We start from the raw sequence: 18,272 nt of genomic DNA, 5'->3' as shown, positions 1-18,272 counted from the left end.
GCTTGTTGCCGGACTGCTGCCCGGGAGCTAGGAAAGCGTGGAGCGGAGGCAGCGAGCGCCCGAGGACCCCTCCCGGGTGACGCTCACGCTCGGGGAGGGGACAGGCCCCAGGACGGGGCCCCTCCGGCTCACCGGTGGCTGTCGAAGTTCTCCAGCTGCCGCTGCACGGTGCTGCTGATGCTGCGGCGGTAGCTGCGATTCAGCCAGTTGCCCACCACGCCCAAGCCGTAGTGCCGCTTCTGGCGGTCGAAGGCAAAGTGCTTCACCTTGGAGGCGATGCGCCTGCCGCGCTTGGCCCTGGGGGCCGGGCCGCGGCCGTGCTCCTTCCTGCCGGGGAGGGCGGCTCTCAGCCCGATGCTCACCCCACACACAGCCCGGAGGAGCCTGTGGCCAGGGGAGCCTCCCGCAGCAGCGCTGGGCTCCGGGGAGCCTCTCTGCGGCTGTGCCCCCCGCCCCTCCGCCTGCAGGAGCGACTGCCCAGAACTCACAGAGGGACCTGCACCCCATCGGGGGAGACCGGCGAGGCCGAGTGTGGGATCCCCCGGAAGTAGCTGGCGGAGAGTGGGGGAGACTCAAACACATCATCTGCCATGGAGCTCATTTCTTCCTGGGGTGGGGGTGGAGTGGGAGACACAGGAAGAGACCACGTGAGGAGTCACTGTCCCCAACACTGCCCCTAGCAGCTCAGTTCGAGGGCAGGACAGGCAGGCTCTTTGGGAGGAAAGTGAAAGTGCTCGTGTGTGTCGGCCATGATGGTGACCTTCCTGGCCGGCACCCCGTCCCACCCCCAGGTCCTCGCTTTACCCGACAGAAAGACGGGGGACCCACGAGCTCCGCAAGGTGGTACGCCCCATCCCACCGACGGGCCTTTGGATCTCTCAGGGGCATCTGGCACAGCATGGTCAAGGCCAGGTCACCTCTCCTAGCTCCCAGGCCACCCCGTCCCCCTGCCCGAAGGGCCCGCACCCCATGCTTGCCTTACTAAAAAACGAGGAGTCAAACGTGTCCGCACCATCGACGGCGTCTTCCTCCAGGAAGCTGGGATAGGCGAAGCTGCGTTTGACCACCGGGCACCGCTGTCCAGTGGCATCCAGCACCGAGCGCCCCTGTGCACAGGGCAGAGGCACAAGCATCTGGCTCAGGTTAGGCTCCCCCGACAGCAAAGGAATCGTCAAGCTCACCCCCCTGGGGACAGTGCCCTGGAAGGCAGGACCTGACCCAGAGCATGGAGTACCTGGGAGAGAAGGCCGGGAACAGGCCCGGCATCTCCATCGCCCTGGACACATCCGGTTTGCTGTTATCGTCTCCCCAGCAGCTGGCACCCCGCCACCCATCCTGTACCCTAACTCCCAAGGCTCAGGCCAGCTCCCTCCAGTCCTGGCTTCTCAGCTCAGCACATCAGGCCCCTGCCCAGCTCTCGACCCTGTCTCTTGCCACTCCTCTTGTAACTAAAACTACCCCACTGAAACCACAAGGAACCACCTGCCACTCCCCCAAAGTGCCACGCCCCCCTCCTACCTCCAGGCCTTTGCACAGGCTATTCCCTCTACCGGGAATGCTGTTCCCTCCCTTCCTTTCCTGGAAAGCACCCTTACTTTTCTGGGCTCAGCTCAAGTGCCTTCTCCGACACCAGTCCCTCTCCCAGACGAGACGGAGTGGCACCTCCTCTGGGTGGGCCCTGTACTTATCACGCTGAATGACGACATCGCCCTCACCTGGGCCGGGGGCCCTTCTAAGGCGGTGACACTGGCTCGTGGCTCATTTCACTCTGCAGCTCCCGTGCCCAGCACGTAACACGGGCTTGGGAAACGTGGGCGACGAGCACTAACTGCACGTCTCATCTGCTTTCCCAGCTTGTGTGTCTGAGCAGAGACCAGTTTCCCACACTAGAGGGGCGGCCGGGGCTCAGGAGGGGACTGGGGCTAGGACAGGGGCTAGGACAGGAGTCCCCACGGCTCCTGGAGGCTGCAGGGCCCCCTGTCTCCAGAGATTCTAGGCATCGTCCACTGCGCTGGGCACACACACAGGAAGGCGCCTGGGTGAGCTCTTAGGGGCTGCTCGCGGGGAGAGGGTGGGGCCGGGAGGCCCCTCACCTTGAGGAGGGCGGCAGCAGCTTGAAAGCTCATGTGGGCCACAGACACCCTCTTGCGGCGAGGCAGGTGGGAGTAGCCGGAGCGGACGCTGGTGAAGGAGGTGAGGGACAGGACGCCGGGGGTCAGCGGTGGGTGCGGGGCGTGGGGCCGGTCCACCTCGTCGGGGTGGCGGAATGCCCGGCCTCGGGCCAGCGGATCCACGATCTGGGAGGGAGGGCGGCCGTGAGCAACGCCAGCTGGGCCCCCGGGCGAGGTCGCTTGCCACCCCCTCGACCCTCCGATGCAGCCGACCTTGGGCATCTTGCAGGGCTTCGGGGACTCGGCGCCCTGGAAGGAAGGCACCTCCTGGCTGGGGGACTCCAGGTCCCTCTGGCACGAGGCCTTGAGGCGGCCGTAGCGGACGCTGCAGTGGTGCAGGCTCCGGCGCTGCCAGTGCTGCCGCTTCCCCTCCCAGTCGTCGCTGACCCCGAACCACTGGGCGGTCCCCCTGCGGGACAGCGACGGTGGGCGTGCGCACGCATACGCACGGCAGCGCAGCCACCACGGGGACGACGGGCCGCGTGCCCGCGCAGGGTCGATGTGAGGTGACGGGCACGTGTGCGTGCAGAGCCTCTGGTTCGCAGAGCGGGAGGAGCTGGGCCGGGAAGGCCTCTGGGAGCCTCTCCGAGGGGCAGTGACCCACCTCCAGCTCCTCGAATCCACACTGTGACCTTCTAGAAGGCACGTGGCCCCCAGGGCCTCGGCTTCCCCCCAGTAACGTGGTGTTAGGATCCCACATCCACCCCTGCAGGGAGAAGCTGCTCACCGATGCCTGCCTCCTACAATTTCTAGAACCGGGACACGGGGAGCAGGGGCAGCCAAGGTCTGGGTGCCGAGAATCTGCAGGGCCACTGGGGGGTGGTCGGGCGGGACAGGCGGGGTGCTCACTTGCGGATGCTCTGAGACAGGGAAGCCTGGCGGCGGAAGCCAGGCTGCTTCTCGGAGCTGCTGTCCTGCCATCGTCCCCGCGGCTCCTGGAGGCTGATGCTCTTCAAGTAGGCTGGGTTCCTGGGCCTCTGCAGAGGGGGGCAGGGGTGGAGGACAGATGGTGGGCGTGTGTGCACAGGTGCACAGTGACTTCACAGACCCAGGTCCTGGGCTGGGTCTTCTTTGGCTCCCCATGTGAAACCCTGAGAGAATGAACATCAACTCCAATTTACACCTGCGAGCTGCTTTGGCTCTGAATGTAAAATCACTGTTTCCGAATGTTTTCCAGCAAACCCTAGCATGTACTTTCCCAACGCCGCGTTCAGGGCTCCTTCGTCACGCCGTGACGCTCGGAGAGCCCCTGGGGTGAGCGGGCGGCACTGACGCAGCCCCCTTTATGTCCCAGCCTGCGTGGGAGCCCACGCTGCTTCGGGCTCGTCTTCGATGCGCTCTTGATGGCCAGCGGTCCAGCCTGCTGCTTCGTTTCCACACCGTCTGAGGTGCCAGGCACTGTGAGGCCAGGCTGCTGAGGCTGAAGACACAGGTGCCCGTCACCCAAGTCCTGGCCAGCCCTGAGATGAAGTGCCTGAGCTCAAGGCCTACTCCCTGTGACATCTGGGGCCAGGAAGGAGGGGTACAGGCCTGAGTCAGGGGCTCAGGAAGACAGACGGGGCCTCCTGTCACCTGTGGCAGGGCAGTGAGCCCCCGGGCCGCCTGCTTACCTGGGGCAACATGCTGGTGTGCTCGTCAGGGGCTGAGGTCTCAGGCGGCGGGATGGTGATGGACAGATTAGGGGGCTTCCGGCTCTGCAGGCGGCTGCTGGACACCGAGGAGACGCTCTCGCCATTCTTGTCAGCGGAGGCCATGGTGGGCAGAGGGGCAGGGCGGCTGGAATGGAGACGGGGAGACGGGGCACAGGTGTGCTGAGATTGGCAGAACTGAAGGGGCCATGAGGACCCAGGTGCCAGTGTGGGCAGACCAGACTGAAAACAACCTGTAAACACTTGGTTCTCGCCTAACTCCGGACACTAAACCATGTGGCAAAGACCAAATCTGGCTGAGCAGGCTACAGCAAGAACGGCTATTTCTGTGCTCCATTCGCATTCCAGACCAGTAGGGTCTGAGGAGTCCTCGGCTCCCTACATTGTTCCATATCTGGTCTCTGCTCAGGCAACGACCACACGCAGGAGGGCAAAGGATGCAGAGCAGTGACCTTGGCCGCCAGGGGCAAGTCTTGGGGGAGGACAAGGAGAAGGCTCAGGTGCAATCTGGTGCACCAGGCCACAAACAGGGGCCCACCACTGTGCACAGAGCAGTCCCTGGGCTGCAGGGGGAGGGAGTGGCGACTCGGCCTAATTCTCAGATAGACTTGAAAGCCATCTGTCCCTGTGCTTTGTGGCTGCCCAGTTCCTTCTCCCAAGGTAACGGAATCCGACACCTGTCAGGTGCTTTTTTTCTTTTCACAGATGAAAAATAGTCTATCCTCATGATAAAAAGTGATACATGCTCTTAACAAAATTAAAAAAAAAAAAAGATGCAGAAGACTATAAAGCAGAGAGTGAATTCATGGCCTGCCTGTCGCTCATCCTCCGGCAAAGAACTGTGCGCCGGTCCTTCCAGAAGCCTCTCCGCACCTGACCGGGACACACTCACACCTTGCCTTCTGCACACTGTCCCATCAACACTTCCAGGCAGATCTACCTCATCTTTCCTGACAACTGCGAACGTTTCGCCGAGTGGAATGTATCAAGATGTACTTAATTCCAGATTGGTGGCTATTTAGGATGTTTCCAGCATTTCAGACTCGCGTCCAGTGTTAACGGACACTCGCCTGGACGGTCCGAGCACCGGCACAGTACACAGCGCTGGGAGCAGAACTGCCGGGCTGAGGAGGAAGGGCATCGTGAATCGACACAGATCTTGCCAAATGGCCCTGCCGAGAGATGGTAGCAATTTACCCCCATCTGGGTAAACGCACCCCAGGCTCCAAGCCCCGCCTCCCCCGAGCTCACCAGAATCAGTACCCTCCGCCTGTTCTATTCTCCCCACTCCTTCCCTCGCTCTGCCCTGGGACCTTTTTCTCGCTAAAGTCCTCAGCCCCTTCTTTGCCTCACATCCCAAAGCTCCAGGGGCAGGTCTGGTTTCTTTGCGCCCTGTACAAGGCCAGGGACCCCACACTCGTCTTCCAGCGTGGGTGCCGACTCTGGGTGTGCAAGACGGGGGGGAGAGTCACATGGGAGCCCTCCAGCCACGGGCACGTGGGGCCAAGGTGTGGGACGGCAGGGCTGTGCAGGAGCCACGCGTTCCAAATCTGCCCGTCTCCTCCGTCCCTACCTGGCCCCCACCGGAGTCACCACCTTCTCTCACCCGAAGGATCACAGTGGCCTCCCGACTCCTCTATCTGCTGCTCCTCAAGCCCCCACCTCCATGACTGTTCTCCACGCAGCAGCAGAAGTCAGCTTTTAAAAGCGCGAATCACATCACGAAACTCCCTGCTCAACACTGTCCCAGGATGTCCTGTTCTCACTTACGCTAAAGCCTAGACTTCTCACTGGGGCCCCTGGGCCCTGCGTGGCGGTCTCCCCACTCCCGACCACCTGGCCACTGTGGTCCCCTCATTATCCCCTACCTGCCAAGCTCTGCTGGGAGGTGCTGGGGTTTGTGGCCAAAAGCACAGACCAGAGCCCGGCAGCCTGCACCTGACCGTGGGTCCCCCACATCCTCACCTACGACAGGGAGAATAACTTCCTTCCTCCTGGTCACTGAGTGAACGCATGACACACGCTCAGGCAGCTCGTCCACACAGAAGCTTGTTCAGGTGTGTTCATAGCCACGTGTTCCTCAGAGCCAAAAGGTGGTAGCGACCCAAATACACCCATCGACAGACAGACAACACGTGCTACGTCCACATGCGGGAAGAGTACTCAGCCGCAAACGGGGACTGACGCGCTGACACGCTATGACACGGGTGAACCTTGAGGATGTCGTGCCCAGTGAAAGCGGACAGACACAAAGGCCACACACTGCAGGATGCTGGTCACGTGAGCGTGTGGACTAGGCAGATCTACAGACAGAAGGGTGAGTGCTCAGGGCTGGGGGGACACTGGGAGGGGCGACAGGTGATGTCTCATGTTCTAAAACTGACCGTCGTGATGGTTACACATACCTGTGAATAGACTAAAAACCAATGAACTGTATGCTTTAAAAGGATGAATTTATGTGAATTATATGAATTAAATGTGAATTATAAATGTGTTTATAAAACATCTCAAGTAAGTGCTCCCTAAATGTTGGGCCTCTGCCCATGCCGGTCCCTCCGTCTCCAGATCGGATCAGCATGCAGCATAGTACGTGGCTCCTTCTCATCATTCTGGTTCCAGCTTGAGCGCCGCCTCCTCCGAGGAGCCGTCCCTGACTGCCTGAAGCAGCCACTGCATAGTCACTGCCGCGCCCCCACTGCCAGAAGGGTACTGGTCCACAGGTGGCAACCCCACGTATGTGTCGAAAAGCAAACAGCACAGCAGCCAGCCCCTCCAGCTACCCAGCTTCCTACCTGCAGAGTCTGGGCTCAGCTCACGGCTTCCTGGATCTGTTGCGGAGGTCTCTAGGGCATATTCTAGTCCTTTCTTCACTCTGTGCAGACGCTCTGGGTCAAGCTTCAGCTCTCTGGAGAGGAGGATGTGGGCAGAGACAGGTGGAAAGATGGACAGGAGGCTCCAGGTCAAGCGGGCAGCTCCCTTGGTGCTCAGAGCCTGTGAGAAAGGTCACGTCAGGACCACCGCGTCCCAACACCTCCCCGACCTCAGCGTCCTCATCTGTGAGGTGGGGATAACTCCACTGGCCTCGCGCTGAGGGATTCGAAGGATGCTCGCTTCCTCCACTGGGGTCAGGGTCCCTCGTGCCAATGAGCTGGGCACTCGGGGGAGACAGGCAGCCAGGGGCTCCAGTCTCTGGGCGTTTATCAAAAACAAAACAAAACAAAACAAAACAAAAAAAACAACAAAAAATACATCTAGAAATTCCTGCTCTGGGCTGGGAACCAAAATCAAGATGGTCCTTCTAGTTTGTTTGACTATAACTATCCTAGAAATATTTAACTTAAACCACCACCACCACCACCAGGAATTATTGGCTGCCTTCTGATGAAGATTTCTCTTCGATTAGAATAAACCAGAGATTTAAGGCCGCGTTACTGCTGTTCTGGTTCATTAATTTCTGGAGCTGAAATCCACCTGATGTAAAATTAAACGACTTGGTGGCGTGCCTCTCCGCTTCTGAGAAGTCCTGCTGTACCCTGCCGACATAGCCGGGCACACGGCAGGTCCTCCCCGAGTAGAGCCCCGAGGGCTGTCGGGGACAGGGCAGGGCCCAGCCCTTAGGTGTGCCAGGCCTCGCTGGCCCTTCCCGTGCTACCCAACTTTGTCCTCAGCACCCTCTCAAGGCAGACGTCATCCTCGCTTTCGCTGTGGGAGGGGAATGGCGGCTCAGAGGAGCAAAGTCACTTGTCCACGCTCACACAGCCAGGAGGCGGGGCAGCTGGGACGTGGGGCGCTCTGGAGCCAGGGCCTGAGGTCTACTTGGGAAACTGGTGGCCCCTACTCTCCCTAAAGCTGGGGTACACGTGGGGCTGGAAGGCCCCCAACAGGGAGGCAGAATGGAAAGTCCAGCTCACAGAGAAACTCGGTCAGGAGCCGAGCGCTTTGCAAACTGAGTTCTTCAGAGGCCTGGGTCCCCAGAGGAGCTGCCGTGGGGTGAACCAGAGGCTGGGGGCAGGTGACTCTGGGGGTGGAGGGGGCCCCAGGGCGGGGCGAGGTGGTCCAAGGCAGAGCTGGGGCTCGGGACACTTCCTACTTCGTTTAAGGCTTGACCAACAGATTTGGGCATCCTTCCCTCGTTCCCCAATTGCTGGAGTCCTGACCCCACGCCCCAGGGCAGACTGGCTGAGGGTGATCACAAGCTGACGGTCCTCAGCGTTGGGCAGGCTGACTCCTCGGAGTCCTGGGAGCCGATGCCACTCTGAGCCCGCTCTAGAGACAGCTCCAAGACAACAGCCTCGCCTGGGGCCCCTGTGTGGAACGTTCCCTAGCTTGGCCTCCTCTGGGACCAGGGTGCAGTGAGAGGGCATCAGGCAGGCATTACCTTGGGAAAGTGGCACCAAGGAAGGCGGCAGCGGAGGAAGGCTGAGGGTGGGGGGCTGCCAGGCCCGAGCTCTGATAAGGTCACCAAGGTATGATCCTTCTGGGACTCAGAGCTGAACAGACATCCCTGGAGTCAGCACCCTGTGCCCTTCAGAATCTGCCCTATGGCCCACTCCCCCACCCCAACCCCGACATGCCACGTCCCCCTGCAGCTCCCGCCTCCCATTATCTGAGGCCCTACATCTGGCACACCAGGCTCCACCGAGTCTGCCTGGCCAACACCTACCAGTTGCTTTAAGGAAGGTAAAAATGTCACCTCCTCCAGGAAGCCCACCCTGTCACCACCAGATAGAATCAACCACTTTCCCATGTGCTCTCATAGCATCCTACAGACATCTGCCTACTTGTAAGCGTCCCCACAACCCTGGGCAGCACACGGTCTGACACACAGGTGAGAGGGCAGGCACATGCATGACTACGGATGGTCAGTCCACCTTGGACAGAAACCTGTCACCCCCAATCTTGCAGCCAGCCCAGGACACAGGCCCCTCTGGAAGGCTCCACTGAGCACTGCCTGCCCTGCTCTGGCTCTGTGACCAGTGCAAGGCTGAGGATGGAGGACACTGTCTTAGAATGAATCCCCAGTGGACCTTCTGTCCCCCCCTCCCAGGCACAGCCTAGACTCTCCAGCCAGCTCCCCACATCCCAAGGCCATACTACCCCTGGCTGGGACTCACTGTGCTGCTGGTGGCATCTGTGCTGACCTCCTGATAGGAAAAAAGGCAGACACGACCCCAGCTGAAGGACTGGGGAGATGGGACTGGCCCCAAGGGGTCCCGAGGAGAAGTGGCCTGGCCCTAGAGAGCAGAGTTCGGGGGGTGGGGTGGGGGGAAGGGTGTGGTACCAGGGGAGCAATGCTGTGCACCTCCGTAGGGCAGTCCTGGCCTGTAAGCAGCGCCCCCCATCCCTGCCCACCTCGGCCTCCTTGTTAAACGAGGGAACGGAACAGGCGATGGTCCGGCTTTGACCCCCAGGACCCCCACGCATCTGGCATAAAGACAGCGCTTTCCCCCAGACCCTCTCTGCTGTGGAGGGAGGGTCTGCTCCCCAGACCACATGCCCCCAGCCCACGCAGAAACGGCAGGCTGGAGTACCAGAAGCCCCGTGTCCTCCTCAGGGCTCAGGGCGTGAGGGCTGGGGGGCAGCTGGCGTGCAGGGGTGCTCATACCCACGCTGGGCGCCTGCTTCCCCCAAGTCCAGGGCGTGGATGGGCCCAGGAGGCAGTGACCAGGCAGAAGGAGTGCTGGAGCTTCGAGAGCACCCCGCCCAACACTTATCTCCTGCACCCCAGAAGTGCTTGCTCTGCAGGAAATTGTGACATCCTGGGACCAGGCTTCCTCCTGACCCACAGTCACATCCGCTGCTCTAAGACCCCTGGCCTGCCACCTCGCCCAGCCCATGGGTGGGGTGGGGGGAGGTCTGAGGGCCTGCCCCACCTGACCAAGCCACTGCCACCTGCCCAAGCTAGATCCTGGCCTTGGTGGGGCCCTCCCCCAAAAGGGCCTTCAGCCCCAAACCCGGAGTAATTAGGAGACCCCTAAGGAGTCTGGGTGAAGGGACGGGGCTCACAGTGGGGGTGGGGCAGGTCCACAGAAAAAGGGAAGTGCAGCATTCAGATCACCCCCGGGTCATAAGTTGAGGCACCCTACCCAGTCTGTAACCCTGGAGTCCTCACAGCCAGTAGCGGCCGGGACCAGGCACATGTGACAGAACTGCAGACTCAGAACCCACTTGCTGATGCCACAGGAGAATCCGGTTTCCCCACCAAGGGTGGGGTTGGGCACTGCCAGCTAAGCCCTGATCTGCAAGGTGTCCCGTCCCCCAGGGAGGTCCCCACCAGCACTCCTGTGCGCTCCCGGCAGGGTGCTGGAGGGTCCCACCACCAGCTCGGCCTGCCCCCAGGCGCAATTTCACCTGCACGGAGGAGACTGGCAGGTTTCAGAAGCCTCCCTGGTCCCCACAACCTCCAGGCTCCAAGCACGTCAGCCACGGCCCCAGACAGAAGCAGGCAGGCCAGGGTGCAGACCGCCCGAGGCCAGAATGGGGACAGAGGAGGAGGAGGGGCCCTTTGACAGGGGTGAGCAGTCCCTCCAGAGAGGAAAGAGGCAGACCATTATTAGCCACCGGATAAGAAGATCAGGAAGTTTAGGGAACACCCATGGGTAGGGCTCAGGTCCACTGAACTGAGAAAGTGAAGAAGTTACTTCCAGCTGGCCGGGGCGCCTAGCTGCGGGCGAGCGGGCACCCCGGCAGGCAGGGAGGGAGGAGGCTGGGGCTGCTGGGAGCCTGTCTGTCCTCTGCTGACTCACAGGATGACAAGCGGAGGGCTGGGGGCGAGGAAGTGGCCTCTCTCCCTGCTTCCCTGCCACAGAAACTGAAACTCGATTTTCCCTCCCTACAGCCTTTCTGGGAACCAGTTGTTTTTAGAAAGCTACAAAGAGGAAGCTGGCCCTCACCCGCTGTACGGTCCCCAGTGAAAATCCTGGTTCTGCTGACCTTGGGGCATGGCTCCAGCCCCCCACCCTCCGCCCCAGTACCCGGAAGGAGCAGCTTATATAAAGGCGGTTGCCTAACCTGGTCTCCCTATACGTCCCCGCACCGCCTGCGCAGCCAGTGACTCACCCCTGCCTGCACACCTCTCAGCCCTGGCGAAAGGGAGTGGGGACAGAAGCAAAGGGCAGAACAGTGCCCAAAAGGCTGGCCGAGGGTCTGGGGACAGGATCCGGGAAGGCGAAAAGTGGGAAAGAAGCAGACTGTCCCAGCTGGAGGCTGAAGGCCAGTCATGAGAGTCGGAGAAGGCAGAGGACGAAAGGGACTGTCAACAGAAGCCAAACAGAAGCTTCCGTCTCCCTCCCTCCCTCCCCGCTGGCAAGCACCCACTTCCCAGAGGTGCTGGTTGGCAGACAACGCACTGCACACACACAGACTGCACACACTGCACTGGCCCGGGCGCTTCAGCCCAGCTGCCCCCCAGGGAGAGGAAACCCAGGACCGCCTGGCCCGCGGGCTGGCACCCGCTGCATGGGGGGAGCCCCGTAGTTCAAACCCCGCCCCTTTAAAGGCTTTGCGCAAACTCAGTTCAGCAGGCAAAACTGGAGACCTAGGTTCAGGGGCTTGGTGACCCACCCGTTTTTCCCCATCGGACCCCGGGTTCTGGGCTCCCCTTGACCCAGTTAGAGCGGCTCGGGCGGCGTGGTCAACCACAGACACGGAAGCGGGCGCCGGGTTCCCGGGCGCTGCCAAGAGCAGGGTGTGCGCGTGGCGGGGGGCAGGGAAGGGGGCTGCCCCGTTCTCAGAGCGGCTCAGACCGCAGTGCCCCTCTTCGCACCATGGAGCAGGCTTTCCCGGGATCATACACCTGTGGGGCTGAGGTGTGAACGCCCCATCCTCTGTGGGGCTCCCGGGGTCCAGGAGGCCAGCTGAGGTGGGAATACCTGAGCCCCAGGTCCTCATATCCTAAGATGCTGCGGCTGCTGGCAACACACAGGGACGGGCACCAGGTGTCCCTCACTGGACACAGTGCTGGGCCCTGCCCACCATGGTGCCTGCCCAAAGGCCCCTCTGGGACCCTCTAGACTCTAGAAGTTGCTGGTGGAAGCGCACAAGGTGGCAGCAGCTGAGCAAGGATACAGGTGTCCTGGCCCCGGGCAAGCAGCAGCAGCTCCCAGTCCCCTGGGGACAGCTGTGGCCTGGGGCGTCGGAGGGAAGTGGCCCGGATGCTGTGCCCTGCAGCCCAGCCTCCTCCGCGAAGGTGGCGCAGTCCACGCCAGCTCTACCGCTCCCTGAGCACTGCAGTGAAGGGCGGAGTCAGAAGCGGCCCCTGGGGGCCCAGTGGGCCTCGGTCCTTCTCCAGCCAGAGACCAGGTTACGGGAGGAGTCCGTACCACCGAGCGCCACAAACGGGACTTTGCTCCAAACATGCATGAAGATTTGCCTCTCGGGGTCTTGGGGTGCAAGGAGTTGGGTCCTCAGCGGCCCCCGGAACTGGCAGAGGCCTAGCGCACGCTCTGGTTGGGGGAAGGATGGGGCACTGCATGGGTTGGGGAGCAGCGAAGGCCCGCTTCACTCCTGCTGGGGGCCCCTGACACCAAGTGCCACCAGGCAGTTTCCAGACTTCATCACCCTCGGTGCCCTGAGCAGGGCTGTCTTGTGTCTGCAATGGTGGGGTCCACCCAACTTCCACCTGCCTTGTGGCCTGGCTCCAGACAGTGACGCCGCAGTCCAACTGGGGACAGGGTCTTAGGCGCAGCCCTGACAGCTGTGTGATCTTGGGCAAGTCACTAAACATCTCTGGGCCACCCTTTGTTTACGCTTAAGATGCTGAGTAGCCGCCCGGGGGTCTGACATCTAGGTGCCCTTGTCGCCACTGGCTAGGGCTCACCCCGGGAGCACAGGCAGACGACAGCCAAAGCCTCGCCACATCTTACGAAGACGGAAGCACCTTGCCCAGCGTCCCTCGGCCAGAAGTCAGGCCCGGGGCTGCCCTGGATCCTTTGCCTCCACACACTGGGGACAGGGCCTGGTGGCCCTCATTTCTGGAGGCACAGGTCGCCCCTAGCAGGGAGGGAACATGCCAGGCAAACACTTTCCAGCTTGTAAAGTCATTAAGAAGCTAATAAAACTTATTTCTCAGAACTCTGCCCCCGGGCTCACTGGTTCCCTAGTAGAGGCTGCTCCCCCCGGCCCCCCGCCCCAACCAACCGCATGGCTCCTAGGGCTTCTGGGCACAGGCCCATTCGGGCCACTCACATTGGGGGGCTTGCAGTTACCTACTCATCACCCCCCCGACCTCGCTTTGGAGCAGCTGAGGTTCTCTTGTTGAAGAATGAGGGCTGGGGGTGGGGGTGGAGTGCTGGAGACAAGGCTCCAATGCTGGCTTGGCCATCTACCCACTGGGACACCTTGGGCAAGTTACCACTTCTGAGCCTCAGTTTTCTCTGCTGTGAAATGGGGTGATGGCCTCCCACAGATGACGTGAGATCAGGAATGAACAGTGCCAGTAACTGATATGGTTTCTCTTATCCTTGGCTGACCTCCGCTGTCACCGCTCACTGGGTCTCTGTATCTGAGCCAAGAACCGCAGAGGTGACAGATCTCTATTTGACTGTGGGGAAACTGAGGCTCCGAGAGGTTAAGTCACCTGTCCAAGTCTCCGTAGTTAAGAGGTGGTGGGGCTGTGACCCTCCCTACACACACACACACTCACTCACTGCAGCCTCCTGACACCCTGGAACCGGATGACAAAAAGTGGCAAAAGAACAGGCCTGGGTGGTGACTCTGAGCAGTCCAGGTCTGGGGTGAGTTTGGGAGTGCGGGCCTTTGACTCATGAGCCCCTCCCACCAGGCCCCGGCAGAAATGACATCGCCTAATGCTTGGGTTGCACTTCTCAGATTATCAAAGAGTTTTCACATTCTCTCATTTCTGTCCTTATCTCATTCTCTTCGGTGGCGGTGGCGGTGGCGGGTGAGGTCAGACTTCCTTCTGAGTCCCGCTCCAGCCCAATCCCACAGCCGACCCCCCACCTCGTCCTCCAGGCCTTCGGGGGCCACCTGGGGAGAGAAGAGGTGCTTCCTGCCAGGCACCAGGGTCAGGGGGCCCGAGGATGCTCTTGACACAGCCTCTGGGGCCACACGTGGGAAGCGGAGAAGAAAACCAAGGTTCTGGGCAGCTTGCCCTGCACCCGGCCCCAAGAGCCCGGGAGCGGAGCTGAGGGGCACCACCTCAGCGACCCCCACCCCTCCGCGCACACACCATCAGGACACACACGCTGGCAGGAGAGCAAACCTCTGGGCGAGGGTGGCAGTTCACGGCCTGACCCTCCCCTCCTTGACCAAAATCCACCCTCCGTCCCCTGGGCCTCCACGGCACTGAGGTCCCCCCACTCCTACAGAACAACAGCCCCACCTTTCTTCAGCATGGTCTCATCCAGCCCCCCAACGGCCCACGAGATAAAGGCTCCATCATCACCACGAGTCTGCGCCAAGGGTGCACACACACGCTGACAGCAGTCACGACAGCGTTATCACGACGGGGTCCTCGCCATGCTCCTGGCAGGCCGGGCACTGGGCCCAAGGCTTCACACGAACCACCAGCAGAATCTTCGCAGCAACCCTCCCAGGCAGACGACTGTGACTCGCTGTACGGCTGGGGAAACTGAGGCACAGGCTATTTAAGTGACCCCCATCCTACTGCCCACACTCTCATAGACCAGGATACCTGTCGTCCTCTGTGCCTTGCACCTCGGCTCCCCAAGCTGGGAGTCATCCCTTCCCACCCACCCCCTCGGGCCAGCGTCCCTGATCGGCCCACCTTCAGCACTGCCCACGTAAGAACCAACCACTGTCTCGGGGGGACCCTGAGCATCCTTCCAGCAGCTTCGGAAATGCAACAATTTGCTTCTGGGTCCCTGGATGAATTTACTGAATGAAGGAATGGGCCGTGGAGGCTCCCTGTACTTTCCCAAGGACGCTCATCTAACTCATCTCTCTCTCATAGTGAGGTGACAAAAACTACGGGCAGCCTGGGAAAAGCCTGTGTTTTCCCTAGAGACGGGGCAGGCAGGGCACCTCCTCCTGGCCTGCATCCTGTGAGCCGCCTAGCCTGGCAGCCTCCCCGCCCTGGCCACCAAGCCAGGTCAGCCTGCACTCCAAGAGGGCTGATGTCTCCACCTCCTCCCCCGGCCTAGCCCAGCTGGATAGGAAGCTGGGAGCAGACGAGTGAGCTCACTCTGGAAATCCCCAAGGCAACGCTGAGGCCACAGAGCCCCACGGGGGTGTGTGGGGTGGAGTGGGGAGAGGCGGCCGGGAGAGCACATTCCCCAGCGTTGCACCATGGGGCGGTCAGGGCCGTGACCATCCCCATTTCACTACTGCTCATCCCAACCGAAGGGAAGCGACAGGTGGCCCATCCGAGTCCCTCAGACATGAACCGGTCCATGCACGCTCAGACACACACACCACTTCATCTCCTCTGGGGCAGAGTTTACACAGCAAGTTGACAGAAATCTTGTGAAGAGGCGACAGCAGTGCCCAGAGCTCTGGTCACAGCAAAACACGGCTACTGACCGGAGCCAGCTCAGACCCCATAGCCTCTGCAGTGTGTGCAGTGTGATTTATTCCTCTTAGAAGAGGAGAAATCCTCTCTTGGGCTGTGAGTGTGTGTGATACCAGGTACAGCTGCAGCTCGCAAGTGAGCAAACCAGGTAGGAGTCACCTGGTGGTCTCTTTACAGGCCGGTGGCACTGGGCTCGCTGCTTACTTCCTGAGCTACTTTGACCAAGGCCGAGTGCTGCCTTATGCCTCGAGGGGCACACGACAGGTGGGGGCCACAACTGTGGCTTTGTTTTTCTGAAAAGATTCTCCACCCTTTGAAAATTAAAAGACCTAAAAAAACCCCAAAAAGCAGAAGTCAAACCAGAAACTGCCACCTGCCCTCTAGCCCTACCAGGGCTCCCGGGCCAGGAGGACAGAGTCTAGAAGTAAAGATGACAGCGGGCGATAGATACTGCCAGGAAACGAGACGGAGGCCAGTGGGGTGGCCTGGGCACCCACTTCATCCCATCCTGCCCGTGACAGCCACACACCCCATTCCCCGAAAACTGGGAGCACATTCCTCCAGCCAAGCTCAAACAATTCAGTCATCCCTGCCGGGGAGGGCGGGAGAATCTCCCTGTCCTGTGGCTTCAATGTCCTCCATCTCTTACCATTGTTCAGCTCACTCCAGGAGTGGGGGTGCCTCGCTCTCCCACCCCGTCTTCTAAGCACAGTGGAAATTTTTATTGCCGGAAGGAAGCAGATCGGGGAGCCGCGCGGAATTAGGAGCCTTGTTATACCCCTTGGGTATTATTTTCCTGGATAAATACTAGAAGAGTCAGGTGTGCGTTTAGAAGGGAAAATTCCAGCAGGTCACATGGCATCGGGCATTCATGCCCGTGTCAGAGATCCAACTTTGGAGAAATCTGTGAGAACACAGCTCATACCTGGGGGACGTCTGAGCCCCTGTGGGAGGCTGCCCTCGGGGAGCGATACTCCAGGACAGCTCCCAGCCCCTCGCCTGAGCTCCTCCCCGGCACCCAGAACTGCCTCCTGCAGGGCCCATGGTTTGAGCAGGGAGAGGCAGGCTTATGGCACCAAAGGCAGCCTCTTACTAGGGGAATAACTACCCTCACAACTCCTTACTCTTATGTAGTTTTATTTCAAGTTCCTCCCTTAACACTGGGGAAACTGAGGCAGGGAGGGGACATCAATAAGAAGTATGGGCATATACCTCAGAGATATTGCCGGAGTTTAATCTTTTTACTGGTGGAGGCTGTTCAATTTGTAAACAAACGAAAAACACCTGCAACGTCTGTGGCGTGCAGTGAAACGAGGCATGCTTGTCGCTTGATGGACCAAGTGTGGACGTTTCGACCGGATCATTTTTGGTTGTGGGGGCCGCCCTGTGCATTGTGGGATGTTTAGCAGCATCTATCCACTAGGTGCCAAATAGCAACAACAACACTCACCTCCCCTCCCCGGAGCTGTGACAACCAAAACCACTTTAGATATTGCCAAATATCCCCTGGCCGGTACAGTCAGCCCCCGGGGGGTTGAGAGCCACTGCTCTAAACAAGCTTCACTTTCCACTTCTCCCTCTGCCCTACCTCTAGAGAGTGACAGAAACATAACACAGATGCTGGGCTCATTATTTTACCAGCAAACGTCACACACACACACACGCACAGGAGTCTTAAATCTGGCCATTTGGGAAACAGTAGCCAGTCCACGTGTAGGGTCGATCCCTCAAGCCTTTCCCTCCTCAGACACTCCCACCCTCCAGCCTGCTCCCTTAGTCTTTCACCCAGTTAGGCAGGGGCTAAGACCCCCTCTGCCCTGGGGTGGGAGATCTGTACCCTAGGAGACATCCCTCTCTAACCTAACCCAACGCGACGCCCTGGAGAAAAAGAGGGGGCCAGGCTTTCCAAGGCCCTCGGTCCAGAACTCAAGACGCCTGAGTGCAGTCAGTCGCTGAGCTCCGGTGCAGCCCTGCAGAGCAAACCCACTCTCCTACACCTGTTTCCACCTGAGCCGGGCTTCCCGCTGCTCACCCCGCGGAGAGGGGAGCGGATCTGAATTCCAGGCCCTTCTGGGACGAGGGCGGGGCTGTGCAGCGCTGCCCTGGGGCAGTCCCCTTTCTTCCTCCCAGAGCTTTAAACTTCTGCCCAATCATCGTGCCTTCGCATCTGGTGACCCCTTGGCCCAGGGAGCCCTTAGGCGTCTTGTCCGAGCTGAGCCCCAGAGGCCGGCGGACCGCGTCCCGAAGCCCCGTCCGAGTCCAAGCCCGGCCTCTGGCCTGCGGCTTGGCCCACGTGGGGCCCGAGCTCTCCGCAGGGAGGGGGACGCCCTCGCCAGGCGCGCCCCGCGCCCCACGGCGGGCTTGTGCGCGCCCCCTCGGACCCTCCCGGCGCCTGCGGCCCTGCGGCCGAGAGCCCAGCCTTGCCCGTCGCCCGCGCTCACCTCCCTGCAGCCCCAAGTCCCCGGGACGCAGCTCGGAACGGCGCCGGCGAGCAGCTGGGCCGCGGCGCCTGGGGGCGGGGCTCCGGCGCCCCGCCTCTTCCCTACCTGCGCGCGGGCGGCGGACCGGGGGCGGGGCCTGGCTCCGGGGCGGGGCCTGGCTCCCGGGGGCGGGGCTCCGGGCGGCCCGCGCCACGGCGCCCTCTGCGGCTCGCTGGGCTGCCGCCTGGCAGCGGGGTCCCCGCCTAGGCAGAGCCCTGTATTCAGCCCGAGCTGGCCTCCTCTCCTCATCTCACAAGGCTCCTCTCCTCATCTCACAAGGCGCGTAGTCGAGGTCTGAAGTGCCAGCCATCATCACGTCACCCCCAGGAAGAGCCATTCCAGTAACAGCCACCTCCCACTCCCCTCTGTCCAGCGCCCTCATTCTCAGTCCAAAGTTTAGCCCTCACCCGTCCCTTGAAACACCGCTGGAGCGTCTCCCCTCCTCCAAGTCCCGCGGCTCCCGCCTCCGGGAAGCCTTCTC

The 18,272-nt window shown here is 61.0% G+C and overlaps 1 protein-coding gene across 4 annotated transcripts; it reads right to left on the bottom strand.

The window, feature by feature from the left end:
• Window positions 1–6: 6 nt before the first annotated feature.
• Window positions 7–18,272, bottom strand: RHBDF2 (rhomboid 5 homolog 2). 4 transcript variants are annotated; one of them, XM_039859256.1, is made up of 9 exons: window positions 18,199–18,272; window positions 6,613–6,811; window positions 3,782–3,947; window positions 3,021–3,148; window positions 2,385–2,580; window positions 2,094–2,297; window positions 978–1,106; window positions 489–607; window positions 7–327 (listed from the first exon to the last, which is right to left on the bottom strand). In XM_039859256.1, the coding sequence occupies exons 3-9, from the start codon at window positions 3,923–3,925 to the stop codon at window positions 129–131; spliced, it is 1,119 nt and encodes a 372-aa protein (XP_039715190.1). In that variant the 5' UTR covers window positions 3,926–3,947; window positions 6,613–6,811; window positions 18,199–18,272; the 3' UTR covers window positions 7–128. The 4 variants fall into 4 exon arrangements, with proteins under 4 accessions (XP_039715190.1, XP_039715189.1, XP_039715191.1 ...); XM_039859255.1 differs by lacking the exon at window positions 18,199–18,272 and adding an exon at window positions 17,753–17,848; XM_039859257.1 differs by lacking the exon at window positions 18,199–18,272 and adding an exon at window positions 10,880–14,114.

Source organism: Pteropus medius, unplaced genomic scaffold, assembly GCF_902729225.1.
Source record: "Pteropus medius unplaced genomic scaffold, Ma_sr-lr_union100, whole genome shotgun sequence".
Taxonomy (NCBI): domain Eukaryota; kingdom Metazoa; phylum Chordata; class Mammalia; order Chiroptera; family Pteropodidae; genus Pteropus; species Pteropus medius.
This window is presented reverse-complemented; position numbering and strand designations above follow the sequence as displayed.